The sequence below is a fragment of the Haliaeetus leucocephalus genome, unplaced genomic scaffold (genome assembly GCF_000737465.1).
Source record: "Haliaeetus leucocephalus isolate CR32 unplaced genomic scaffold, Haliaeetus_leucocephalus-4.0 Scaffold240, whole genome shotgun sequence".
NCBI classification, from domain to species: domain Eukaryota; kingdom Metazoa; phylum Chordata; class Aves; order Accipitriformes; family Accipitridae; genus Haliaeetus; species Haliaeetus leucocephalus.
Window position 1 is genome coordinate 9,275,729 of NW_010972676.1, and position 23,600 is coordinate 9,299,328.

At 37.4% G+C, this 23,600-nt stretch overlaps 1 protein-coding gene across 1 annotated transcript; it reads left to right on the top strand.

Annotated features, from left to right (window-relative positions):
• The first annotated feature begins 1,521 nt into the window (after positions 1–1,521).
• Positions 1,522–23,068, top strand: GRK7 (G protein-coupled receptor kinase 7). Its single transcript, XM_010568334.1, has 4 exons — positions 1,522–2,271; positions 3,038–3,475; positions 17,623–17,894; positions 22,188–23,068. Exons 1-4 carry the CDS (start codon positions 1,669–1,671, stop codon positions 22,528–22,530), a joined length of 1,656 nt encoding a protein of 551 aa, XP_010566636.1. The 5' UTR covers positions 1,522–1,668; the 3' UTR covers positions 22,531–23,068.
• The last annotated feature ends 532 nt before the right edge of the window (positions 23,069–23,600 follow it).

A 23,600-nucleotide genomic window follows, 5' to 3' on the forward strand; every position in this document is an offset into this window, starting at 1 on the left:
TATGTAACCTTCTCTTGCTCCATACTTTCATTCACCTGGCAGAATTAGCCAAGATTGCTGTACAAGCAAGACTTTCAAATACTCTCCTTTTGAGTACACCACATTCTCTTGCACACATAGTTTGTGATGGATGGGCCTCTCAATCACAGCTAGAAAAACACTCCTCTAATGTGGTTTTGTAGAGTATAAGCATGAGTTATACGTCAAATGGATTCAGTGCAGACAGGACCAAGGATGTAAAAAGGAAATGCTACATAGTAGTAGAGTGACAAAAAGCAGCCAAGAATTGCTTAGCACTTACTGTAGGGAGTCTGAGAGGTGCCTGTTGTTAATCCTCATGTTTAGCATTTGTGCTTCAGCTCTACAACTTGCTCTAAGAGTGAAAAAAAGAGAAAAGGAAACTTGACCTTGACCTCAAGAGTACAGCTTGACCCCACTGCTACTGGAAGAATCATGGAACTGCTTTTCCTGTTCCATTAATACCTTCCTTATATTTAAAGAAAGTTTTAGCAGCCAAATGACATGACCCACAGCAGAAGGGGGCTTAACCTTGTAAGTGCCACACATGATTTTTATTCTTCTGGGGAAAAAACGGGGCACAGACTTCCTGGTAGGCAGCCAGTGAGTGAAGTCAGGTGGAATTTGCCTTCACTTGATTATAATCAGCTTTGTCCCTTTGTTGATGCCACCTCAGCCATACGCTGTTGCCACCTTCTCATCCTGCCACTTACTGTCATAAAGCTCAGCAGGGAAAATAAACTGAAGGCACAATAACATATGGAAGTGTCTTGCCAAGATCTGGCTGGTCATGTGAAGTGTTTTTCCTTTTTTCTGTGGGTCAGAGATGAAGTCAGAACTATATGTTGTTTCATATATAGGGATCATTATTTTTAGACCAGCAGTAGGTTTTAGCCTCTGCATGTAATCCGCTCAGAGCTACATGGGGCATCAAGGTTTGCACAAAGTGTCTGTGGAGCTCAGAGTCATTGATGTTGAGTATAACTTGAGTTTTGGAAGTCTGGATGCTCAAAGCACTGAATTGTGTGGTAATTTAAAGCTCAATGACTCATGTTTGTCTATGTCAACTTCTGTTTCAGGCATGGGAGATTTGTGATAAAAGCTTTTTATGAAACCAGATCACAACTTATGTAATTCTTAGTACATTGGTGTTCTCTGTGTCAAGGGAGGGAGATACGAGGCTGTCCTATTAACTGTGGCCAGAGTGCCACTGAGTTTGGAGTGTGCATGTACTGCAGACAGGAATCTTTGCACGTTCTCAGCAGCTAGGGACAGTGTATGCAGAGGGAATCTTGGTACATGTAAAGGTTATCAGGGCCCAGTCTGAAAAACACCCGCTGAACTGCGTGAGTTTGGTGCTGCCAGCGAGAAGGTTTGCCTAGGATGTCATCCCTCAGCTATACATAGCAAACTCAAAGCTCCTTACAGAGAAACCTCTTAGCAGTCACTTTCCACAAATGGTGCATATACCTAAAGGTACTTAGTGAAAATCCTTGAGAGGTATTTAATGCAAAAGCAGTTAGTCTGGTGTTTTTCAGAAGCCCACACACGCCACTAGCAGGGAGAAGTGCAGGGCAGCTACAGCACAGCACTTGGGCCAGTTACTCATTTTGTCTCAGTTAGGCTCTGCCACCCCAAGACCTTGCCAAGATGTGTGACATGGGTGGGCTTGACAATCTGATTGCCAACACAGCCTATCTGCAGGCAAGGAAGAGTGGAGATGGAGACACCAAGGAGATGCAAAAGAGACGTAAGAGCCTCTCACTGCCCAAGATTGATCAATGCACAGAGGTTAGACAGTCCATTGTTGCTGATTATGACAGCATCTGTGAGCAGCAGCCCATTGGCAAGAAATTCTTCAGAGACTTCTTAGAGACAGTGCCAGAATATTTGGTAGCTAGAGACTTCCTGGATGAAGTGTCAAACTGGGAGTTGGCAGAGGACAATGTCAAGAGCAGTACCATGGAGAATATGATCACCAATTTTCTTAAGGCAGGCTCCAAAAACTGTCTAGCTTTCATGAGCTCTGACTTGGCCAGCAAATGCCAGGCAGCTACTGCAAAAGACTATGAGAATGTCATGCTGCTGGCCAAGGAGGAAACGAAACTCTTCCTTAAAGACAAGCCCTTCCAGGACTTCCAGACCAGCCCCTTCTATGACAAATTCCTCCAATGGAAAGTTTTTGAGAAGCAGCCGGTAACTGAGAAATACTTCTATGAGTTCCGAGTGCTGGGCAAAGGTGGCTTTGGAGAGGTAAGAGCTGTACTTTGAAGGATGTGGGTCATCCCTCCCCTTTCAAGATCAGCAGGTGGGTTTGCAAAGAGGAACTTGGCAATGGATTAAGAAATTGTCTAAGGTTTTGCAAAACTTGCTCCTTCAGATTGTCCCATTTCCCAGAAATTAGGCTGTGTTTGGTAATCTATACTGTAATATAGGCTCCAGGTGTCTGTTAGTGAAGAGCTACTCATATTCTGTATCTGTGCTAGTAAAAAAGCAGGCTTCTTTACAAAAGCTTGCATGACTGTCAAGATAGTTAATTATCAGTCTGCTCCTTGGCACCGTTTTAGCCTGTGCTAGCTCACGCGCTCCCAGGTAACTCCTAGGTGTGGTTTAGAGAATAGCGCAGATCAAGACCTGTTCCCAAAACACAGTATGAATGAGGCTACCTTGTTTTGAGATGGAAGAGAGTTTAGCTACAGAGATGCAAGCTGTATGTGCTGCTTGTTCTCATGATCAGAAAATGGGTCCTTGTTTATTTTATTTGCTAATACCTGTCTACTAATGGTGTCCTCAGGAACTTTGCATAAGGTCCACCCTGTACTGGTCCAGAACAGAACAGGTTGTATGCTTGTTTTTTCCTTATTTTCTCTGCTAATATACTCTGCCACAGAAGTTAGCATCAGCAGCTACTAATAGGCATCTGTAATTCCCCAGTTCCTGCCTATTATTGCCCTTGATACTCCAGTCTGTATGCGTAAAATTCCTTCATTACCTTTCCTTGTGCATCTTGCTTCTCTAGGTTTGTGCCATCCAGGTGAAAAATACTGGCAAGATGTATGCCTGCAAGAAACTGGATAAGAAAAGGTTGAAAAAGAAAGGTGGAGAGAAGATGGCACTACTGGAGAAAGAGATCCTGGAGAAGGTCAATAGCCCTTTCATAGTCACACTAGCTTATGCCTATGAGAGCAGAAGCCATCTGTGTCTTGTCATGAGCCTCATGAATGGAGGGGATCTGAAGTATCACATCTACAATGTGGGAGAAAGGGGTTTAGCAATGAACAGGGTCATCTATTACTCAGCTCAGATCACCTGTGGGATTCTGCATCTCCATTCCATCAAGATTGTGTACCGGGACATGAAACCAGAAAATGTCCTCCTGGATGATAACGGCAATTGCAGACTGTCTGATCTTGGATTGGCAGTGCAAGTCAAAGAGGGAAAAAGCATCACGCAGAGGGTGAGTACAAATTCATTGAACATGGGCAGTGGGAAGGGAAGGTATTCTATTTCTAATGCATTATGAGTCCAAGGGTTAATTCCCTGGGATTTGTTCTTTGCTAAAGACCTTACGTGGTCATTTCATTCTAAGAGACAGGTGGTAAGAAGATTTGGTTAATTAACTCTCTAGATGCTATATGTAGTAAAATAACTTCTGTTACACAGAAAGAGTAAAATCAACCTGACCTGTTGTTTTTCTTAAGATAAACTTTTGAGCCAGTCATTTTAGAATGGCTAACACAGATGCCTTGTGCCTTGAGCAATAGTGCATAGTCAGGGATTTAACCAATTACTTGTTTGTTTAATGAGCAGCAGTCAAAGATATGACTCCTTCTGTAATCAGTTTTTGCTCTTAGAAGAATACAGTTTCTTCCAGATTACTTGTTAAGTGATGGTAGTGATTGTATTGCAGGTGTTCATGGTGCTGCACAATAAACCATTGCCAATCTTCCTCCCCTCACAAATTCCTGAAAAGTTAGCAGACTTGATGACAGCTTGCAAATGTACATGGCTGTGTGCATGTGTAGGAAGAAGGAGATGGATGAGCAGCTGCTTTTTGCTGTGTGAATTAGACTGCGCATCATTTCAGCTGTGCCTGTGGTCATCCCAAACTAACCCAGATTTGTAATAATGTCATGAGGTTTACACAAGAAAGATGTATTCAGGTAGCTTAACTATGAAAAAAGTGTGTTTCTCTCACGGTGTCTGGAGCTTAAAGATGTATATGATGAGTGAATGTGTCTGAAATACACTAAGAATATGAAGAAACAGAAGCAACATTATAAACTCACAAACAGGTCTAACTGCCTTATGTTAAAGTCCTCAAGTCTTTCATGTTACTCTGTAGAAATTCAGTAGAAGAGAGACGACCTGCTGGTAACCTTTTGGATCATGCTTGAAGTACACATTTCTTTTGATGATGTTACTTAATACAGTAATTTGCAGTTTGAAGGATATATATTTTTTTCTGGCAGTTTAAAAAGTTTGTATTATGAGTGTTTTTAGTTCTCAGTGGGAGAAAATATGGAAGCTGATGTATTTTTAGATATGAAGTAATTTTAAAATGAGACTGCATTGTGTTTTAGATATGAAAATACAGTTTCTGTGAAAGCTAAGGCAGGTTTTTAAATAGAACTTAAGTGAAATGGGAATGTTGTTTTGTGAAGATGGCATTTTGATCAGTGAACCCAAAGCTGTAAGCCTTGCTGTGCTTTGCAAGTTATAGATGCATGCAGTTATTATGGTCAGAAAAAAAAAATTTTGTCCAAGGGCAGTTTTTCGTACATGTAAATATGTGGGGTTTGGCAGAAGAAAAAAAAAACCAGAATGAAAAAGTGTATTTAGAAATGTCTAAGCACTTCTGTTGGTATTAGGGTAGAATCTCAAGGCAGTAGTGGACAAGGTAGTTGTTCCTCCTTGCTTTCTATGACAGTCATCAAGTTGTAATGATTTTTCTTCTGTTGTTGTTCACTGTTTTTAGAAGCACTATTCACAGTTGTATGGTTACTTTTATTAGAACAAAAACTGCAGTGAGTAATATACTACACGTTTGTAGTGTGTTACAAGGAATTTCTGTTAAAGGCAGTTTTATTCATACAGGAAATTGAAAAAGGAAAAGGAAAAAAAAAAAAATTTTTTTTTTTTTTTTTTTTTTCATTTTCTGTATCCGCTATGAGGGGTTAAATGAATAGTAATTCCCAGTATTATTTTGCATTTCTATAAACTAACCCTATTTGAGTAATTTGAAAGCTACTACTAAAAACGCATTATATGAGCTAGATATTACTATTATTTATAGTAAAGTCGTACACAGGAAGACCTAAAAACACCTTTACAAAATTTGTTGCATTAAGCTTATCCATGTACCCCCGTAATAAAATAAAAATGGTGCTGTTAAATTAATTTTTGCTTTCTAATTACAGTTACATTGTGACTTAAAATTAGCAGAAAGTTTGTATCATAGCATGCTTTTTGAGTATGACTACCAAATTAAAATCACTTTAAAAAAATGTTGAGAGAAGATATTTCTATAGATTTGGTTGGGGGTTTTGGTTTTTTTTTTTTCCCCTCAAAAAGATATATGGCTCCATGACAGATTTATTAAATTTAAATTTAATCAGTTGCACCATTTTGTGGACACAGTTTTATAAGGGCAACGTTATAAGCTAAAGCAGAAACAGGCCAAATCTGCATTGTACTGTGTATCTGAGTGAAGTGCATAATATCATAAAGCCGTTTCTAGATTTTGGATGATGGTCTGAACTGACAAGTTAAAGCTTACAATTTTCAGTCACTAATTATAGGCAAAATACGACTGATCTATAACATAACACCTTTTCATTTCAATTTATTTATCCATTTGCAAAGAATCCTTCTGTTTTGGTGGATGTTGTAATATATTGAACTTCATTCATGTCTCCAGCAGTTCTGACTTTAAAGCCTTGTAACCTTGTAACCCTCTCTTATGACCTGGTTCTTCAATACCATGCTTAAAATACCGTTCTATTGCACTATGAGAATAATGCCTAACTTCGCTTTAATCATATTCGTAAGTCATTCTACTGCCTGAAAGTAATTAACTAATATCCCTAGTACCAAATGAAGCCATGGTTTGGCTGTCTGGTACAGTTGATAGTCATTTATTTCATCTGTTAAGATAAATTTTACTTAGCCAGTCTTACACATATTATGAAGAATTAAGATAGTTTATTTGGTAAATGTAAGGTAGAAATAATTTTTAAATTGCATCTGTTGTGGTCTTTTTGTAAGGTGATAATATTAGAAAAAAAGTCAGATTTTTTTTTCTTTTTTTCTGCTGTCTACTGAAAGCGTGTGAGCTTGAGTTGTTTGATCTTTCATTTTATTTCTTGTTTTTCATCTTAGAAATATTAGTAGTAGCAACTGTTGAATTCCTTGTTTTGCTGAAGTACTGTTTCAGAGGGAAAAAAGCAACATGCTTTTCTGGGTCATATTTTAACAATTTACTCACACTGAACAGATTTCTACAATGCAAGCTAGCTTTGTATTCAGTAAAGCTACTTTTATTATGAGATTGTATTCATTCTGAGTATGGAGATCCTGTTTTAGTCTCATACTCTTAAATGAAGAAGCAGAATGGTGCCTTTTTTAATACAGAGCACTTTCCTCCAGATTGTTTTCTGCAGGCGTGAACTGAATAGATGCTAAAGATGAAATAAAATAATGAAAGGTTTTTCAACAACTGTCTAAAAATCTCGCTCAGCGATTCAGGTTTTTCTTCTTGAGTGCTAATCTTTTCATGATCTCTCTAGCTCTTCAGGTGTTAAGTGGATCTTCCTTGTGAATAAGCAAAATAAAATAGAAAATGCTTCCATACCTTTTATATATCAGGAGGAACCAAGTAAACATGTGGAGTAGACATCTGATCTTAGGCACCTGCTTAAAAAAATGTTCATCTCCATGTGTTTGACTGTAACTATGCTGGTATGAAAATGTCTCTTAACACATCGTAGACAGTCAAACAAAGCAGCAGTTTTTCCCTATGTCTCTTTTTTTGCTATATATTATGAAGTAGAAACATCATGTGATGACTTTCATTGTTCCTTATACAGGGTTGAATAGTATATGATATATCGATTTATCTGTGTATGTATTTTATTAGAGATTGCAAAAAACCGTCAGTATTTTGATGCATTCTGAAAGTTTTGTACACTTCTCATGAGCGTACAAGCCATTAAAGATAAATCTGTTCTGCTCTCAAAGCATCAAAAAAATTCCTAGCCTCTCATGTATGAATCAATGCACATCACCCATACATCAGCTGGAGGATCCATTAATCCATTTTGTAAATCCTGTTAGGTGATTAGGTTATCACATGGCACAAGTGGTAAGCTAGTTAACAAGTTCCCATTTTAGACATTTTCCAAGTTTTTGGTGAAGATTTTTATGAAACTATAATGTTTATGTACTGTTTACCAGCCAAAGATTATTTTCTTTGTGGGTGAAAAGGTTTTTTGAATTTTAGATGGGTGACTAATGTGGTCTTATAAAGTAATGTGTGTTCATGCTGCAGAAAGAGCATTGTGCAGCAGATGGTTTAATACTTAAGTAATTGAAGAAGTAGCCTTGGTATCCTTTAAGTATTGTCATCACATATACTCCTTTTGAGAAATATGTGTGTGCTCTATACCAATTGTATGTAACTATTATAAATAAAAATACCTTACTTTCAGAAACAATGCTCCTTACAAAGGTCTAGAAAGAGTTGGATACCTAGCCTTAGTTTTTCCCCTTTCTTTTCAATTGCTAAAGCAGCAGGTAGAATCATCTGGCTTTCTATGTGAATGTTATTTTGAACATCTATAGGCAGTTGTAAGTAATTGATACAGTAATAATTACAGAGTTTAGAAAACTTTAATTTCACTAAGGTGTGCTCATTCGTATTTGTGAAGTGCTAGCTGGCTTTAGAATGGAGCTATCCCACAAAAAATGCGCAAGTTTGAACAATAAGTGTCTTGGAAATAAAAGATGTAGAAGGCAACTGAAAGTTACTTACAATATATTTTTTCTTCATGAAACAAATATGAATTATATGGGATCTTCTAGTGGTACATACATGTACCTGTGCAATCTACCTAGAAATGTGTATATGCACACGTACTCAGACAGAGTTCTTAATGACATCAGTGGAAACAGAAATAAACTCTTTGCCAGTAGTAATATAATTATTCAGGACTTCAGGAAATAACATTATGACTTTTCACACAAATGTGCCTGTAGCATCTGTGTTGATCATACCGTGAATAAACTAGATTGTATCTTAAAATTACGCCTTTTTAGATGTGATACTCTCTTTATCTTACATAATTGAAATGGGCAACAAGGAGAAACTGAGAGCCTGCAAAGATGGCTTTTGCACAGGCAAAATGTTTTGTCTAGTTATGTACTCACTTGATTGATTCTGGAACTAGTTCTGTTTGCGTATGACAGAAATGAGGACCCTCCACTCCAAGTTTCTCCACTTGAACAGTTTGACCTGGCATCCTTTTTCTTGAAGTCTCTACAACTTTTCCTCATACAACTCAAAATTCACTTGTTGTACGTGAGTCAAATGCTCCTGCCCTTATCCAAAAGAGTAATACCACTTAATTTCCTGAGAATGGTTGTGAGAAAAGTAAGCATGCTTTTCTGTTTAGTACCCTCATATCCTCCACGTATCAAAATATAGAGGAACTTAATTCCATTTTCCCAGAAGTCAGTGCATATTTGCTGTTTATTTCGGGAAGAACTTTCTACCCTTACTGGGTATGGCTTTTGTGCAAAGCAACTGTTGCATGTAAATTGTGAAGTACTTTTGTGCAGATGCATGTAAGCCAGAGAGCTTAAATATTGACATAACAACTGTGAAAAATAAGACAAACATATTTTTGTAGTATTTATAAAAGTGCATTCATATCTTCAGAGGTTTCAGGCGTCTTCATAGTTTTCCTGTGCTATGTTTTATATATTTGAAGGACATCATAATATTTTTATAGGAAAAACATGTTTTGGTTAAAATCTTACTCAAAATGTCCTTTTGCCCTCCTGTATGTTTGTTTATTATAAGATTCTATTTCTTAGGAAAACAGAAGGAAATCTATTTAGATGTTCCTGAAACTTGCAGTTTAATTTCAAGGCAGTTGAGAAGCGGGAGGAGGGTTTAGACTTGTGAAATAAAAAATAACTCAGCAAGCTATTCTATGGTTGACCTTTGGTCATTATCACATGGCATTCTTATTGGATAAGATTCTGTAAAAATTTATTCTTCCTTTGCACTTTGAAAAATGACAGCCCCTCATTTGCTCAGGATTAGAGTGACTTGCTGCTATTCTACAGTTTTGAAACCACCATTCTGCTTATGCATTTTTAAGTATGACATGTAAAATTCGTTATGTTTTACTAGCAGAACTTTGTTCTTAGAAATTTTGATAATCACAGTTATGACGTGTCATCATGACAGGTATTTCAGATTTTTTTTTAATCTCTGAAACATATACTTTACAGAATGCAACCTTATCCACTGTGAATGCCATGATCATGAGAGTGAAGGGAGCAAAAATGATTTTGTGGGATCATTCTGCTTCCTGCGGTTTTGGAGGTGGCAGAAAGGGTACTGTAGTCATCTAAAATTATGAGGATGCAATGTGTCCCATGAAATGCTTTTGCTACAAAGGACGTGCCTCCCATGAGACATGTTTTTCTGCCTGGGAAAAGACATGGGAGCCCTTTAAAATTGGTCTCTTTGCATGACTTTTAACCTTGTTCTTCATTCAGTTTAATCTCACAGTTAATTAGTGCTGTAGCATGTTCTATAAAAAAGCAAGAGATAAGATTCCTTATCAAGTTCCTAGAGCTGGTAGAAAGTTTAATTAGCTCTTTGAATATGAAAAATGCATGTAAGTCCTAAATACTACTGTTCAGTCCCTTTGTCTCTTGAGGCTTATTATTTATTATAAAAAATAATACACATTCTGGAATAATCTCTTTGGTAAATCATCCACTGGGCCACTTGTTGGTTCAACATTGTCAAAGGTGTTTTTACTTTATTGGGTAAGAAATGCAACATTTGGCTGATAATTTGAACTGTTGATTTGACGGCTTTGACCAGAAGCAGTCTTGCAGTAACTGTAAGCTACGGGATGATAAGGAATGTAGTACTTCTCTTCTTATTGGACCACATGTGACATTCCGCTTACTGTGATGAGTAGTTTCAGTTAACAAATATATAATGACTTTTTTATGAAGACAAAATAAAATCCTGAAATTACAGATACAAGCAAGTGAAAACTGTGGCCTTGTTTTTGCTCATTGTTCAAGTTTAAAATCTGCTGGTGGAAGGTAGCAGGTTCAAAATACGTGGAGGTTGTTCTTAGCACAATGTGTAGTTAAGCTGCAGGACTCCTGCAAAGGATCTTAGAGGGTCTAAAAATTTATCCAGGTTCAGGGGGAGAGTGGACAATTGATGGAAGACAACATTGTTGAGAGAAACCATTTCTGTCTCTGGAAGCCCGTGAACTGCAAACAGTTGGAGTCTAGGAAAGTATTAGAGAAGTATCAATGTACACACCAGGTTCTTGTAGTCTTCCCTATGCATCCATTTTTTGGCCAATTCACAGATAGTAAACTGGCCATATGGGCCTTTGGTCTGTTGCAGCCAGTACCCATCTTCCTGGATTTACGTGTAAAAGAATTGTATCTCCAACATTAGTCATAATCCTGACTAAGATAAGGTGGATGAAATCCTGTGGATTTCAGTGATAGACAGTAACCATCCAGGCGTCATTGTCATTCGCACTACTTAACCTACAGGGGCTATACCCTTCTCAGGGCACCTTGCAGTCTTGTTCCCTCAGTCACACTGGTGCTGGATACAGAATTTCTCTTTGATGTCCCCTTTTTGAGAAAGCCACCTATGCATTGTGCTATGATACTGTATTTGCATTCATTATAAAGAGCTTCATAAAATATATACAGAGCTAAGTAGATGGAGAATTTTCTCCTTTATCAATATTGTTTATGGAATTTTCTGTGGTCATTAAATAATAAAACCATAAACATCTCTGAAGTGAAGTATTATTATTCCAACTTTATAGATGGGAAATGGTCAGGAGAGATTTAAAGGGAAATTAAAGGGAAAGTCATGTTACAGGAAGACTAGAGAACCCTGATAATTCTTGAATTCTAGTTGTGTGGTTATGAGTCTGTACTAAGTGTTCTGCTTGTCTGATATGCTCCATCCCTGTAATGTCTGATTGCTTCAATGCCCATGAATGCATATTTCTTCTGATGACACTTCACCAAAGTGGGGATGTTAGCAGACTGTGACTCCAGTAGGGATCTGAGGCAAAGACAGTGATTTATGCATGATCACACAGGAGGAAAGCAGGGACACGCTCTAGAGTCCAAAGTTAAAATTGGTGCCCAGTTACTGGACTCTGCTTCCTCAAGCCATTTATCCCTTTGATCTTCATATAGCATGAAACTAAACTGGAAAACGTGCTATAACTGTGTCTATTTCTCTTCTCAAGTGTGAGCACAGAGGCTGCCTGCCCTTACTGCCACAGAAGAGGCTTTCTCTTTCCTTTGTGCAGCTTCTTGGTTTCAAGGACCACTGATGTCCAAGCTTGAAAGAGTAGCAACCATTGGTGGAGTTTTTTACTACTCCAGCTAGTGACTTTGAACCCAGAGGCAATTTTGTTTCCTTTTTTTCTAATATAGCAGAAATTTGTTTTGTCCCTTTTGTGCTTTCATCTGTGTGCGTTTTTTAAGGCAGACAGCTTTCCCTGTTAAAATTAAGTTCCTATGTGAAAATGAAAAAACCTTTGGTCTTGAATTTTGTGTAAGCATGTGGGATTCAGTAGCTCTTAAGCTCCTATACAGTCTTTCTCATTATCTTTTCCTGGTACTCTGAACAGTCCTTGTGTTCTTCTGAATCAGTAGCCCATCAATTTATGATAGGCCATCCCATCATAAGGTCCTTCCCTTTGTTAAGCATTAAAAACAGAGCAAAATCTTTGTTCTGTGAGACTTTTCAAGGGTGCCTTTTGTCCTAATTGGATTTGATTTTATTTTCTTTTCAAACATAGTTGCCTATTCATTTCATCAACTGGCTTCTTGTTACTGTATGAACATGTGGTGAGAAAGTGTGGAGGAACTGCAATTCTGTGTGACTCATTTAAATTACGCTCCATTCCTCCTCACAGTGGCTCTTAGGAGAAAAATGAAGATTGTAAAGTGAGTGACAGAGGCAGATCAGTTCTTCTGCTTTACATCTAGGGCCTGTTAGCTTGTGTGCAGAGAAGAGTTTTCTGTGGTTTGTTCCTGCATTCCTGCAGGGTCTATTAAGGGCATTGCTGAAGGAGTGGAGGAACAGCTGGACAAGAGAACAAAGCAGGCAGTGGCACCCCTTGGAGGAAGGAAGGACTGAGCCCCAGGAAACAGCTGATAGAGCTAAACTCAGCTTGTTTTTTTTCCTCTGTTCAACAGTTCTTGTGCCATGGCAAACAAAAGATAGACATTCTGATTTGCTTTACTGTTTGGTTTGTGATATCAATTGAGTTTGTTTTGCAGAGATCTGTGGGAAAAGGTAGAGAGATCTAAATCCCGTTTCTCCTCATTTGCCTGTTCCTGTGCTGGTGAATGCTCCAGAGGGTTCTCTGTCTTTCTCCCCTGCATCTGCTAGAAGCTGGGGTAATGGCAGTGTTCAAGGGACTTTCCTTTCTCAGGACTGCAATCTGAATAGGTTGTATGAGTGTACTTATACCGTGGGCCTCATTCTGCTCGAAGCTGTGGTGTGCCAAGTACCCATTGACTGTACTGGGAACTGAGTGCACTTAGTGCTTCTCAGGATCACATCTTGTATTATTAAAAGATTATAATTATGTGACCTTTTAAAAATTTATGCAGGATCACATTTCACAAAAGAAATATTTGTATAATTTCAGATGAGTCATTTCTACTATGTCCTGTCAAACCACACTCAAAGCAACAATTCCACTTAGCAGAACTTCTTCACTAATGTATCCAAGGACAGCATTTGGTCATTACATTTCAGAGGATTATTGAAAAATTGGATTTTGGGTTGTTCTCAAGATAGAGAAATAAAGGAAGAAGTAGATCTGTTAACCCTTTTCAAAAGCAAGTCAATTAAAATTTAATTGACTGAAATTTAATGACTATTTTTATATTTCAAACCACATATGCAAGTAAGGCATCCTGCTCATCATCACAAAAGACAGTGTTAGATGGAGAGCAAGCAAAAAATACCTAGTGTTGCACTGACTACTCTTCAAAGTTGCGTGCCTCTGCAATGGCATATGATTTCTGCTTTCTTTAAAAAAGTTGGGATAATATAACATTCTTTGGCTCCTTTGTGATTTTTTTTTTTTTTTTAATTGTGTCCCATTAGATGCTTCCAGGTCAGTGAAGGTGTAATTCCATGTGTTTATGTGTCTCTGTAAGGTCACTTGAGCAGCCAACAGGTATGTTCAAATGGTTCCTGGTCTTATCAGGAATGCTACAGAAAAGAAGAAAATAATGTGCTTGGTCATAGTCTCGGTCAAAACCCAATGCACATCCTAGTAGTGTAGAGATGACAACAAAGGAATTCAACTTTCTGAGTGTGGGGTTTTTTTCAGTTTCCCTGTTTCCATTAAAAGAGTGGAATTTATCCATATACAATAAGATCTAGTAAGAAAAAGTGTTTTTCAGTTAATACACAACTTCTGAAGTTACTTATAAATTGTACTGAGTGAAAACAATTACAAAATCATACAAACCTAATGATTTTTTTGTGTGATAGATATACCAGTAACCCATACTTACAGGTATCCATTCTGAGGCATGGTCAGATAATCCTAACTGAATTAAATATTCAATACCAGCCTGTGGAAAATAGACTCCTCCTCAAAAATGATGCATTTATCTTTTTTGTGGTATCTTTTAATTCCTTTGCTCTCTGTCCTTTTTTTTTCCTGTTTACATTTGAGTAAAATTTACAGTATATTTATTTACCTCTTGGCCTGCAGCGAGTAACTTAACTCATTACTCTGTTTCAGTTTGGCTTTGGGAATCAGTGGATACATTTTCTACATAATACACTATTTTTTTGCTACTCAAATCTCACTACTGCTAGTGAGAGTTGTACAGTTTAAAACTCCCTTCACTAACCTTCTGTTTTACCTGCTTCAGTGAACCTCCCCTGAGTCATTGAGGCTGCCTTTCATGTTGCCACAGGATCTCTTTTCCGTGAAAGATGATCTGATTTTTCATATCTTGTTCTCCATAATGATTAGTGCAGCGATGTTAGGTTTTAGCTTTCCTCTAATGCTGTCTACTCCCCAAAGATAGAATTAAATCTTTATTTGAAAGATGTATGTTCTTGCAGTTCCAGAGGTTAAATAATTCCTTTTTTTGTGTTCCCTGATACAGCAAATGCTTAGGACTTTGTCATCTTTCTTCCCAAATGATCATCTTTCTTCCCAAATGATTTTGCCAAAGCTCCACACATGTAGAAGTAGGTGGAAGAGACTAAAATTTAAGCTCTTTTCTTCCTTTCTTCAAATTCCTGTTTTGATAATGATTGCAGAGATCTACGTATTTCTTCCCCCTGCTTGTTCATGTGTTTCTTCCCCCTTAATCATCACTGCTGACTACTTGTGAAATGTGTTTGTTTCTGCTATAAAATGGTGATATTTCAGTGGGTTTTGAGTCTCAGGGGTTATGAGATTAGGTTTAGATTCCTGCTTCTCAGCCTGTTCCTTCATTATGAATCGTAGAAAAGCTTTAGGATTGGGAGAGATTTGTTTTAAGATCAGGTTCAATTTTTTTATTAAATTCCATGAGAAAAACAGCTGTCATAAAATTCTGAATTGGAATGGTTTGACACACCAGAGGAACAATATATGTTTCTAGACCTCTCTCAGATTGAGCTGGATCACGTCAATAACAACAGCTCAAAAGATTTCAGTGCTACTAATTTAGAATTTTTAAGTGTAATTCTTGTTCACAGTAACCCCATCCGCAGTCTTTCACTTCAGTCTGAAAGGAAGCTGTTGTTGGTCCATCTCTATTTTCTATTAAATTGTGGTCATACAGTCTTTCTGGTCTGTGATTATGGTCTTGCTTTCTCTGTTCTTGAGAAACATGAGTACCATGTCAAAGCATGGTGTTCTTCTGTATGGTGTGACTTACTGAAGGTTATGTGGAAGGTGCACATGGAAGAGACTGAAGTTACTTGGTAACCATTCCTTTTGAAAAAACAACCTTGGAAGAAGAGAACACAAGTGGAAGGAAAGAGGCAGTCTGAAAGGAACTGCCTTGAGACACATTTATTATCGCAGAATTCTGACTTGCATGTCAGATTTTTCCAGTTCCTGTATGATGATGCTAAGTTGCAGCAAAGTAATGTCTTATCAGAAGGACCATACTGTGCTGTCAGGATACATTTTGATGATGATATGACTCATCAGTTCTTCAAGGCATTAGTGCCCCAGCTTCATCTCAGTAAAAATAAGAATGTTTATTGCTTCCCAGAAGGAGAAGGAAAAAAAAAAAGGACAAAAAATATTCCAGAAGCCTATTTAGTGTCTGTGTTCAGTAACCCGCAATGAACTCTGTGGGCATCCTTTTGTACCAAATTTTCTCTACTGCTTTCAACCCCTCTGGTCCCTTCCAGGTTTCATGATTTGAGGCCAGATGGATCTGGGGTTCTGTGGTCCGTATTTGAGCACTTGTCCCTCTTTCTGAATGGAGCAGTAATCATACATGAAAATGTAATACTGTCAGGGTATCTCTCAATATTAACTTTTACTTAGAGAAATTCAATGCAAACAGTACAAATTACATGTGGAATGATGTCAGCTGCTGCATTGCCCATATGGCTCCTCTGCACTTCTGTGCCCACATGGCTCTTCCGCACTTTTTTAGTCAGTGAGACAACAGTTCACTTTTAAACTTCTTTTTGACCTGGCTGATATTTTTGTTCTTCTCATCTCATTTCTGTTTTTCAACCAAATGGAGGATTTTGCTCTATATCCCTAAAAGTAAAAAAAATACAAAGAGGGAAAACAAACTGGATTTCATTTACTGTCCTTTAGACTTATGTTGTAATTGATGCTAAGATGTTCCCTCTTGCACACATTGTTTACGGTAGAGTATATGCCATAATGTGTAGTGGCATGAGCCAAAGTTTATAGGGAGACCTGGCTCAGAAATACTGTGCCTAAAGTTGTAAAAATTAGAGGAGTTACCCAAACCTGTAAAACAAAATTCATGTGTTGAGCCTGTGCTTTTTACAAATATAATATGCACAAATGAGCTCTAGTTCTAGTTACGTTTTTCTAACTGTTTTGCTTTGAAGTGAAACTCTGTCACTACTTGTGTTTTGGTAGCAGCAATAACGACCATCTTGAATGACCTTTAGTGGGATTTTGCACAACATAATTTTTCATTTTAAATTGTAATACTACTAATACATCAGTCCCAGTATTTCAAAAAGATATGTCAGAAGTTGCTTGAACCTCTTTTATAGTTACCGCTGTTAGCTGAATCTGGTAAATATATAAGATGCGGCATCAGATGCAGCAGGAAATGTTGGGTCGGCTGAGGGAATGCTGTTTTGATTGAAATCTCACATCCTCAGTCACGTAAGAGTGCAGCAGAAAGCGTATGGAGAGAGGTTGACCTCCTCTCTTCCCTCCCAGGTGAATCGGCTCCCTCAAGACAGAGGCAGCAGGAGCTATTTTGAACACTGTGCAGTCTGTCCCCCAAGGGGAGTGTGCCAGGCCTGATCTGGGAAGGAAGCAGGCAGATTTCCCTCTCAAAGAGCGGTCACGTCTTCTCCTGGGGAAGGGTCCATTAGTGCTGCATATAGTAGTAGTCTTCATTCAGTGAGCTTTTTTCAGTTACGAAATACAAACTCGTTCTTTCACTTGAACGCATGTAATTTACTAATTATAATTTTCATAGGTTTACTTTCTTAGAATGGTTTTAAGAGTTTTTCTTGGCCCTTGATGGTAGTAATTCCTTCCAGAAACCAACAGGGAGTGCGGATGAGAACTTCCTCATGCAGCTTATCTACCGGCTTGATGAGAATTTTCTCATTGGCAGCCGACCCCTGTGTTGGACCAGTTATAACCACTGAATGGGGAGGGAATCAGCGATTGTCTGAGTTTTGTCTTTTTTTAATCTTTTCAAATTGATTGCTAGTTTTGTTTACAGGACAAACCCGACAACACTATCTTCAACAGGAAAAAAATTAATACGGAACAAGAAAGCAAGCTAAATATTAATTTAAAAAGAAACCACATTTAGGTAGAAATTGCATAGGCATTTCCACCTTTGAAGAGCATACTTAAGACAGTTTCCCCGTATGCTAAGATGTTTAAAGACAGATACCGTCCATGTGCTAAAACAGAGCTATACCTCAGAGTTTCTAGGAAAAAAAAAAATCAGTTATATGGAGTTTCTAGATACAAAATATGTCAATTGTATTACTAATATTTTGGAAGAATTATAGACTAGTCTGTTTAATTGTATGCATTTCGTTACTGACATTGTATAGTAAATCTGTCTTTATGTTTACAATAGGCTGGGACAAATGGTTATATGGCTCCAGAAATCCTGAAGGAGGAAGATTACAGCTATCCTGTGGACTGGTTTGCTATGGGGTGTAGTATTTATGAGATGGTTGCTGGGCGAACACCATTCAAGGATTTCAAAGAAAAGGTCGGTAAGGATGAGGTTAAAAGAAGAACTCTGGAAGATGAGGTGAAATTTGAACATGCCAGCTTTACAGAGGAAGCGAAAGATATTTGCCGACTGTTTTTGGCTAAGAAAACAGAGAATCGTTTAGGAAGCAGGTATGCCTTACTTCTCAAACTCGGTAAAAGCCAGATTAAAGCTGCAAACAATATTATTATTTTATGTATTACACAAAATGAGGTTAGATCTTGACTTTCTACAGAGTACTGAATTTTCCCTTTCACTTCCAGGAAGAGAGAGGTGGAAAGTTTTGAAGATAATAGGGAAATGAGGAATTTTGTTGCAATAGTGCGAATGTCCATCCTTACCTCAGACTACTCATAGGAGTTCCCTTCTTGGTATTTTGTGGGGTTAGACTCTATATAGTTTCGGGAGAAGGGAGCAGCCCATTTCTCTTGCATTTTCTTTCCTAAAGGTAAAGGATATTCAAGTAGATACCTGCATCTATGCTAATGCAGACTGAATGCAGAATCTTAGGCTGTATCACTTACTGGAATGATGTGGGCAAAAATCCAAATCTGCAATGTGGATTCTCTTCCCTGCAGATACCTGACTTGCAAGGCTGCATCAGTGGCTTCTTATTGAAGAAATCTTAACCCCTCTGCTTTGCTCAAGTGCTTTAAAAAAATCTTGTAGAGGTTCTGGTCTTCCTGACTCATCCCAGGGAGAAAAGGGAGGAAAAGAATATTAGGCACAAATTCTTGTAAAGCAAAACATTTTTGGGGACTTCAGACGTGGCTTTGGGTTGATAAAGACTGATGGATGTGTCCCTGACTTAGCAATTTCAAGTAACTGTTCAATAAGAAAATTAGGAAGATAAGCATTGTAATATTTAACTTGTAATATCTCTGATCCCTCTGATGTGTGTGTGTGTACATATATATCTAAATAAATAAATCACTCATTGCATTTTTAATGAGACAGATTGGTGATCTGCATTTGCAATATAGACAAAATAAAAGAAATATAATAAAAATGTAAGAAACAAATAGGAAACTGATAGTACCTGTCTTTAGAATACACCATGATTTGAATCACCTATTATTACAAATATATGTCAGGTGCTTTTCCAGTCTAAAGGTGGAATAGACACAGGGACTTAATGAAAATGCACAGATAGTCTTCTAAATTTATATTTCATAACAACATGGAACAGTTTTTCAAAATGTTAGTTACACATTTGCATGAAAGAATTAACTTCAATGAAAGGTAATATATCATTAATGTACATATTCTTATTATTCTAGTGCTAAATGAAGACAACTACTCTTTGTGCCTCATGAGTTTTCCCAACAACTCCACAAGGCTGCAGAAAAAAAAACATTTTCAACAGCACACGGAGTATGTTTGATACAAAATCTGTATTATTTGTAATATGTTTAAAAAGCTTATTTTAAAAATAAATTTAATACAAAACATTTAGAGCATTCTACCTGACAAGTCAGCATGCTTTGCAGACATTTAGTCTTACAGCATGTTGTGAAGGAAACACATTTCAGAGTAGGGGAAAATGAAATTTAGAGATTCTGAGTGACTTGGTCAAGTTCATTCAGCAAGTCTGAAGCAAAACCAGCAACAGGCTGTTCACTTACTGTAACCACATTCCCTTTGCCAAGGGAATCGTTTACAATCATTCTGTCTGCTTAGGGTTTCATTATTTCTCAGCAATGGGAGAAATGTACACAGAAAGGTAATTGCACAGATTATTTTAAATTTTCTGCTATTTAAGATATTCTTACTCTTATGTGCCATACTTAGAGAAGGAAAACGATAGGATGTATACCATGCCTAGGCATGATATGGAATAAAAGCCTGCGTGTACCTCTTAAACAGGGCGATACTATTCAGGACAGCTCATCCTTATGTAAAGATTAGTACTGTAATTCTACTAAGGACAACAAGACCTTGGGTTATCTACATAAGTGCCTGTTGCATAAGTTAAAGCTTCTCAAGGACAGCTTTACTTTGTACACCTGACTCTTTAAAATACTCCACTCTTTTATTGAAGACTCAATGTCACTAGCTAACTCAAGAAAGATGTAACCCTTTTTCTCCGCTCAAGCTTTTTGGGATTGACACCTCAAATCCCAAATCTGTAAAGTGTTGGGGGGGTTTGGGGGTTTTTTTTTTGTTTTTAATGGAGGAATACAAAATTGACAGAGTTTAGATGAGTTCATTTGCTCTTTCTATTTAAGTTACGTAAACATGCAGTTCACACAGGAAGAGCTCAAGTTCATTTCCAGCTAGCTGGAAGATGCCTCAGTTGGTTCCAGTAGATGGCGTTCCTGGAGCTTTATTTTTTTAAACTTTTTATGGTTTTGGTGGTGTCAGAAAATACATCAGGAGGAGAAACACTGCAGCAATCCATTCTGGAGCCTTCACCAGCTTCTAGTGCTTTTTGGTTTATGTTAAAGAAAGGAAAAGCAAAATAAAGTGAAATTTTTGGGAGTGCATCTGCCCAGTAGGATTGTCAGCGCTACTAGCCCACCAGTGTTCTCAGGACACTAGTTAATTTGAACAGCAACTCCACTGCACTTCAAGCTAACATGGAATGTAAATAAATAACATCACGCTTGAGGGCTGCTCAAGTACTTGGTTATCACTAGCTGGTTAAGTTAGGAGATGGTTTTGCAAGACTATGCATATGCAGAGGTCATGATCCCTGTTGCCTTAATCTATACAGTCACAATTGTGTTCATATGGCTCCTTTGGGTTGAAAATGTCATTGTTTCATTGCCCTGGGTGCCCGGATGGCAGCATCTATCGTTCTTCAGGTTGTGATTTAGCATCCTGGTCATGGTGATGTACAGTGGTTAGTGGCTTGTGGTGACCTGCTCAGAAGAACCAGGCAGCAGAAGCACAAAATGAAAATTTTCTAACAAGGGAGATGAAAAGGGCAGCTGGTAGCTTCATCTCAGCTGTGCCTGGATAGCACTAAGGCAGGCTGGAAGCATGGTAGGACAGCTTATGAGGAACTGGCAGCAGGGCAAGCTGGAGGAGCTGTTCTACATACATGGTATGAGGTCTTAAAAAATGAAGATCTTCTGTAGTCACACAAATCTACTTCTTCTATATGGTGCTTCTACACATTTGCAAGGATAAAAAGACTTGCCAAAGGTTTGCATTACATTTTGTTCATAGAACATTATCTAGAAATACATGAGGGCTTACACTTTGCTACGTATATGATTTTGTACGGAAGTGGGAAAAGTAAAAAGCCACATGTTAGCAGCTGCCATTTTCTGAGGCCAAAAACCAGACAAATTTTTTTTCCTACGTTACCATTTTCAAGACCAGTGCATCCATAAATACATAAAAAAAAGAATGCATAGGTGTAGAAAATACAGCGGCCCTCTCTGCACCTCCTTTCATTAGAATTTAAAACTCAAACTTTGCATGCCTTAATGCTAGAGGCGCAGTTCAAAAGGTGTGGTCCTTGGTCGTGCTTTAATGAGCACACCTTTAGGGCTCAGATTATTCTTATCATCAGAATATCCTACAAGTCTCTCTATGGGTCTACAATAAAACAATTCACTGTTTCTTTTACAGCAAAAGTTGACTCTGAGGTCTGCAGTTGTTTTTCATAAGATGTGCTTAAAATATGTATTTACAATTATTTTAGTCCTTTCTGGATTTTATTACTGGGTTTTAACAATATTAATAAAGGATTGTTTGTGACAGTGGCACACATACTTTTGCTAATGTAATAATTTGTGAATCTTTTGCTTAAAATCTTTGTTCATTTATAGGAGTGGTTATTAGAGTGACACTAAAACAAAACACTAAAACTTGGAGTGTTTATTAGAGTGACATAACTGAGTTTTAGTATGTAAATGCATAGCTGCTTTGAATTAAGATAAAACCAGAAATGTCATTTGTCACTAGTTTCCTATTCACTGTTGTTCCTCAGAGTCAGTCTGTAGATGTATTGACCCAATGTACCACAGTCTAGAGTTTAATAGATATTCTTATCCTAGTTAATACAGAGCCAACCATTGGACTTTCATTGTTGGACAGTAAATCTGATACTCCCCCTCGCCATCCTGCTATACCTTCAGTTCTGGTTAAAGTGTATCTTTGTATATGGGTATCTCAGTGTGCTGCCAGAAGCAGCACTGCAACTCTTGCATGGCATCTTGCCTGGACTGATTCACCCTGAGAGGCAGAGTAATGAATAATGGGATCAGGATGTTTTGTCCTTCTCAGCTTTGCTTATATTGTGCAATGCAGCATTCTTTGGTTATGAAAAAATGAATAGCATTGCATTTTTTTTAATATATATATATATCTCCTTACTTTAAAATACTTTCACGTATACAACACAAAGACACACCTGTATCTATCTGAGAGCAAAACATCATACTGATTAACAAACTTTTGCTTTATTGCAGAAATGAAGATGATGACCCAAGAAAACATGGTTTCTTCAAAACAATAAATTTCCACAGGCTAGAGGCAAACCTTATTGACCCTCCATTTGTGCCAGATCCATCAGTTGTCTATGCCAAAGATGTTGCAGACATTGCTGACTTCTCTGAAATACGAGGAATTGAGTTTGATGACAAAGATAAGAAGTTTTTCAAAAAGTTTGCAACAGGTGCTGTCCCTATAGCCTGGCAGGAAGAAATTATTGAAACGGGACTGTTTGAAGAACTGAATGATCCTAACAGAGTAGATTCCGGCGGTTACGCAAACGGAGGTGAAGCTAAGTCAGGAGTTTGTTTGTTGTTGTAAATATCACATCGTTAACAAAAAGAGTAGAAACCACCTCAGAACTTTCCATATTCTGACACTGTTTCAGAAACGCAGTCCATCTGTTAAAGAAGAACCAATCAGTGTATTAGGACATTGACAGGCTATGTAGGACCACCAGCTGTATAGACTGTATTATTTCCTTTGCTCTAACAAAGGAGATAATATTTTTGTTTTATTGGAGATTTATCAAGATGAAGAACCATATTTCTCTAAGAAGATTAGAATGATAGAAATTCTGAAATACAAAAAGCAATAATGGAGTGAAGAGGCAACGCCTGTTGGAAATGACTGACTAGCATTTTGAATACAATGATTTGTTGGTTTTCTTTCTATTTTCTTGTTATTTCTACTAACACTTCCTCAGTCTACAGTTTTCAGGAAAGATTTTTTTAATTTTCAAGTAATATTCTCAGTTAGACAATGGAGCTCATATACGATGTCAAACGTGGAATGTTATTGGTTAGCCAGTCTGTCTGTTGTTTTCTTAATTTCTATTAGTTTTTGGGCGGTTTGATTGTAATATGTTCAAATTGTCATAAAATGTAAAAGAAGGCTCTACGTATCACTAGCAAGTAGGACCCAACAGGATCAAACTCTTTTCAAAGTTGATTTTAACAGAGTGAAGATAAGATTGCACTAATTTAATTGAATAAAGCATTTATTTATTATTACTATTAAGCGTATTCTTTTAAGTGATAATACTATATACAAAGAAAATGTATTTATAAGTAAATACACGTTCTTTTTGACAATCACATTTGAACTATCAGGTTTCCTGATAATTTTTCTGTATTTTGGTGATAAATTAAGCTACAAATAGACCAAAGCAATTTATAACTGGCTTTTTACAAGACATTTATTTAAGTGCAATATAAATTTTTACTTCAGTAATTGCAAAATGCATTATACTATTAAGTGCCGTAATGGTGGAAAGGTTATGTGTGCAAGTTGACACTATCTTCAAATGTTCATTGAGTCTTGTGCAAATTTTGATGTATTTTATTTTTCAATTTTATGACAACCTAAATCAAATTAATTGGAAACATTTC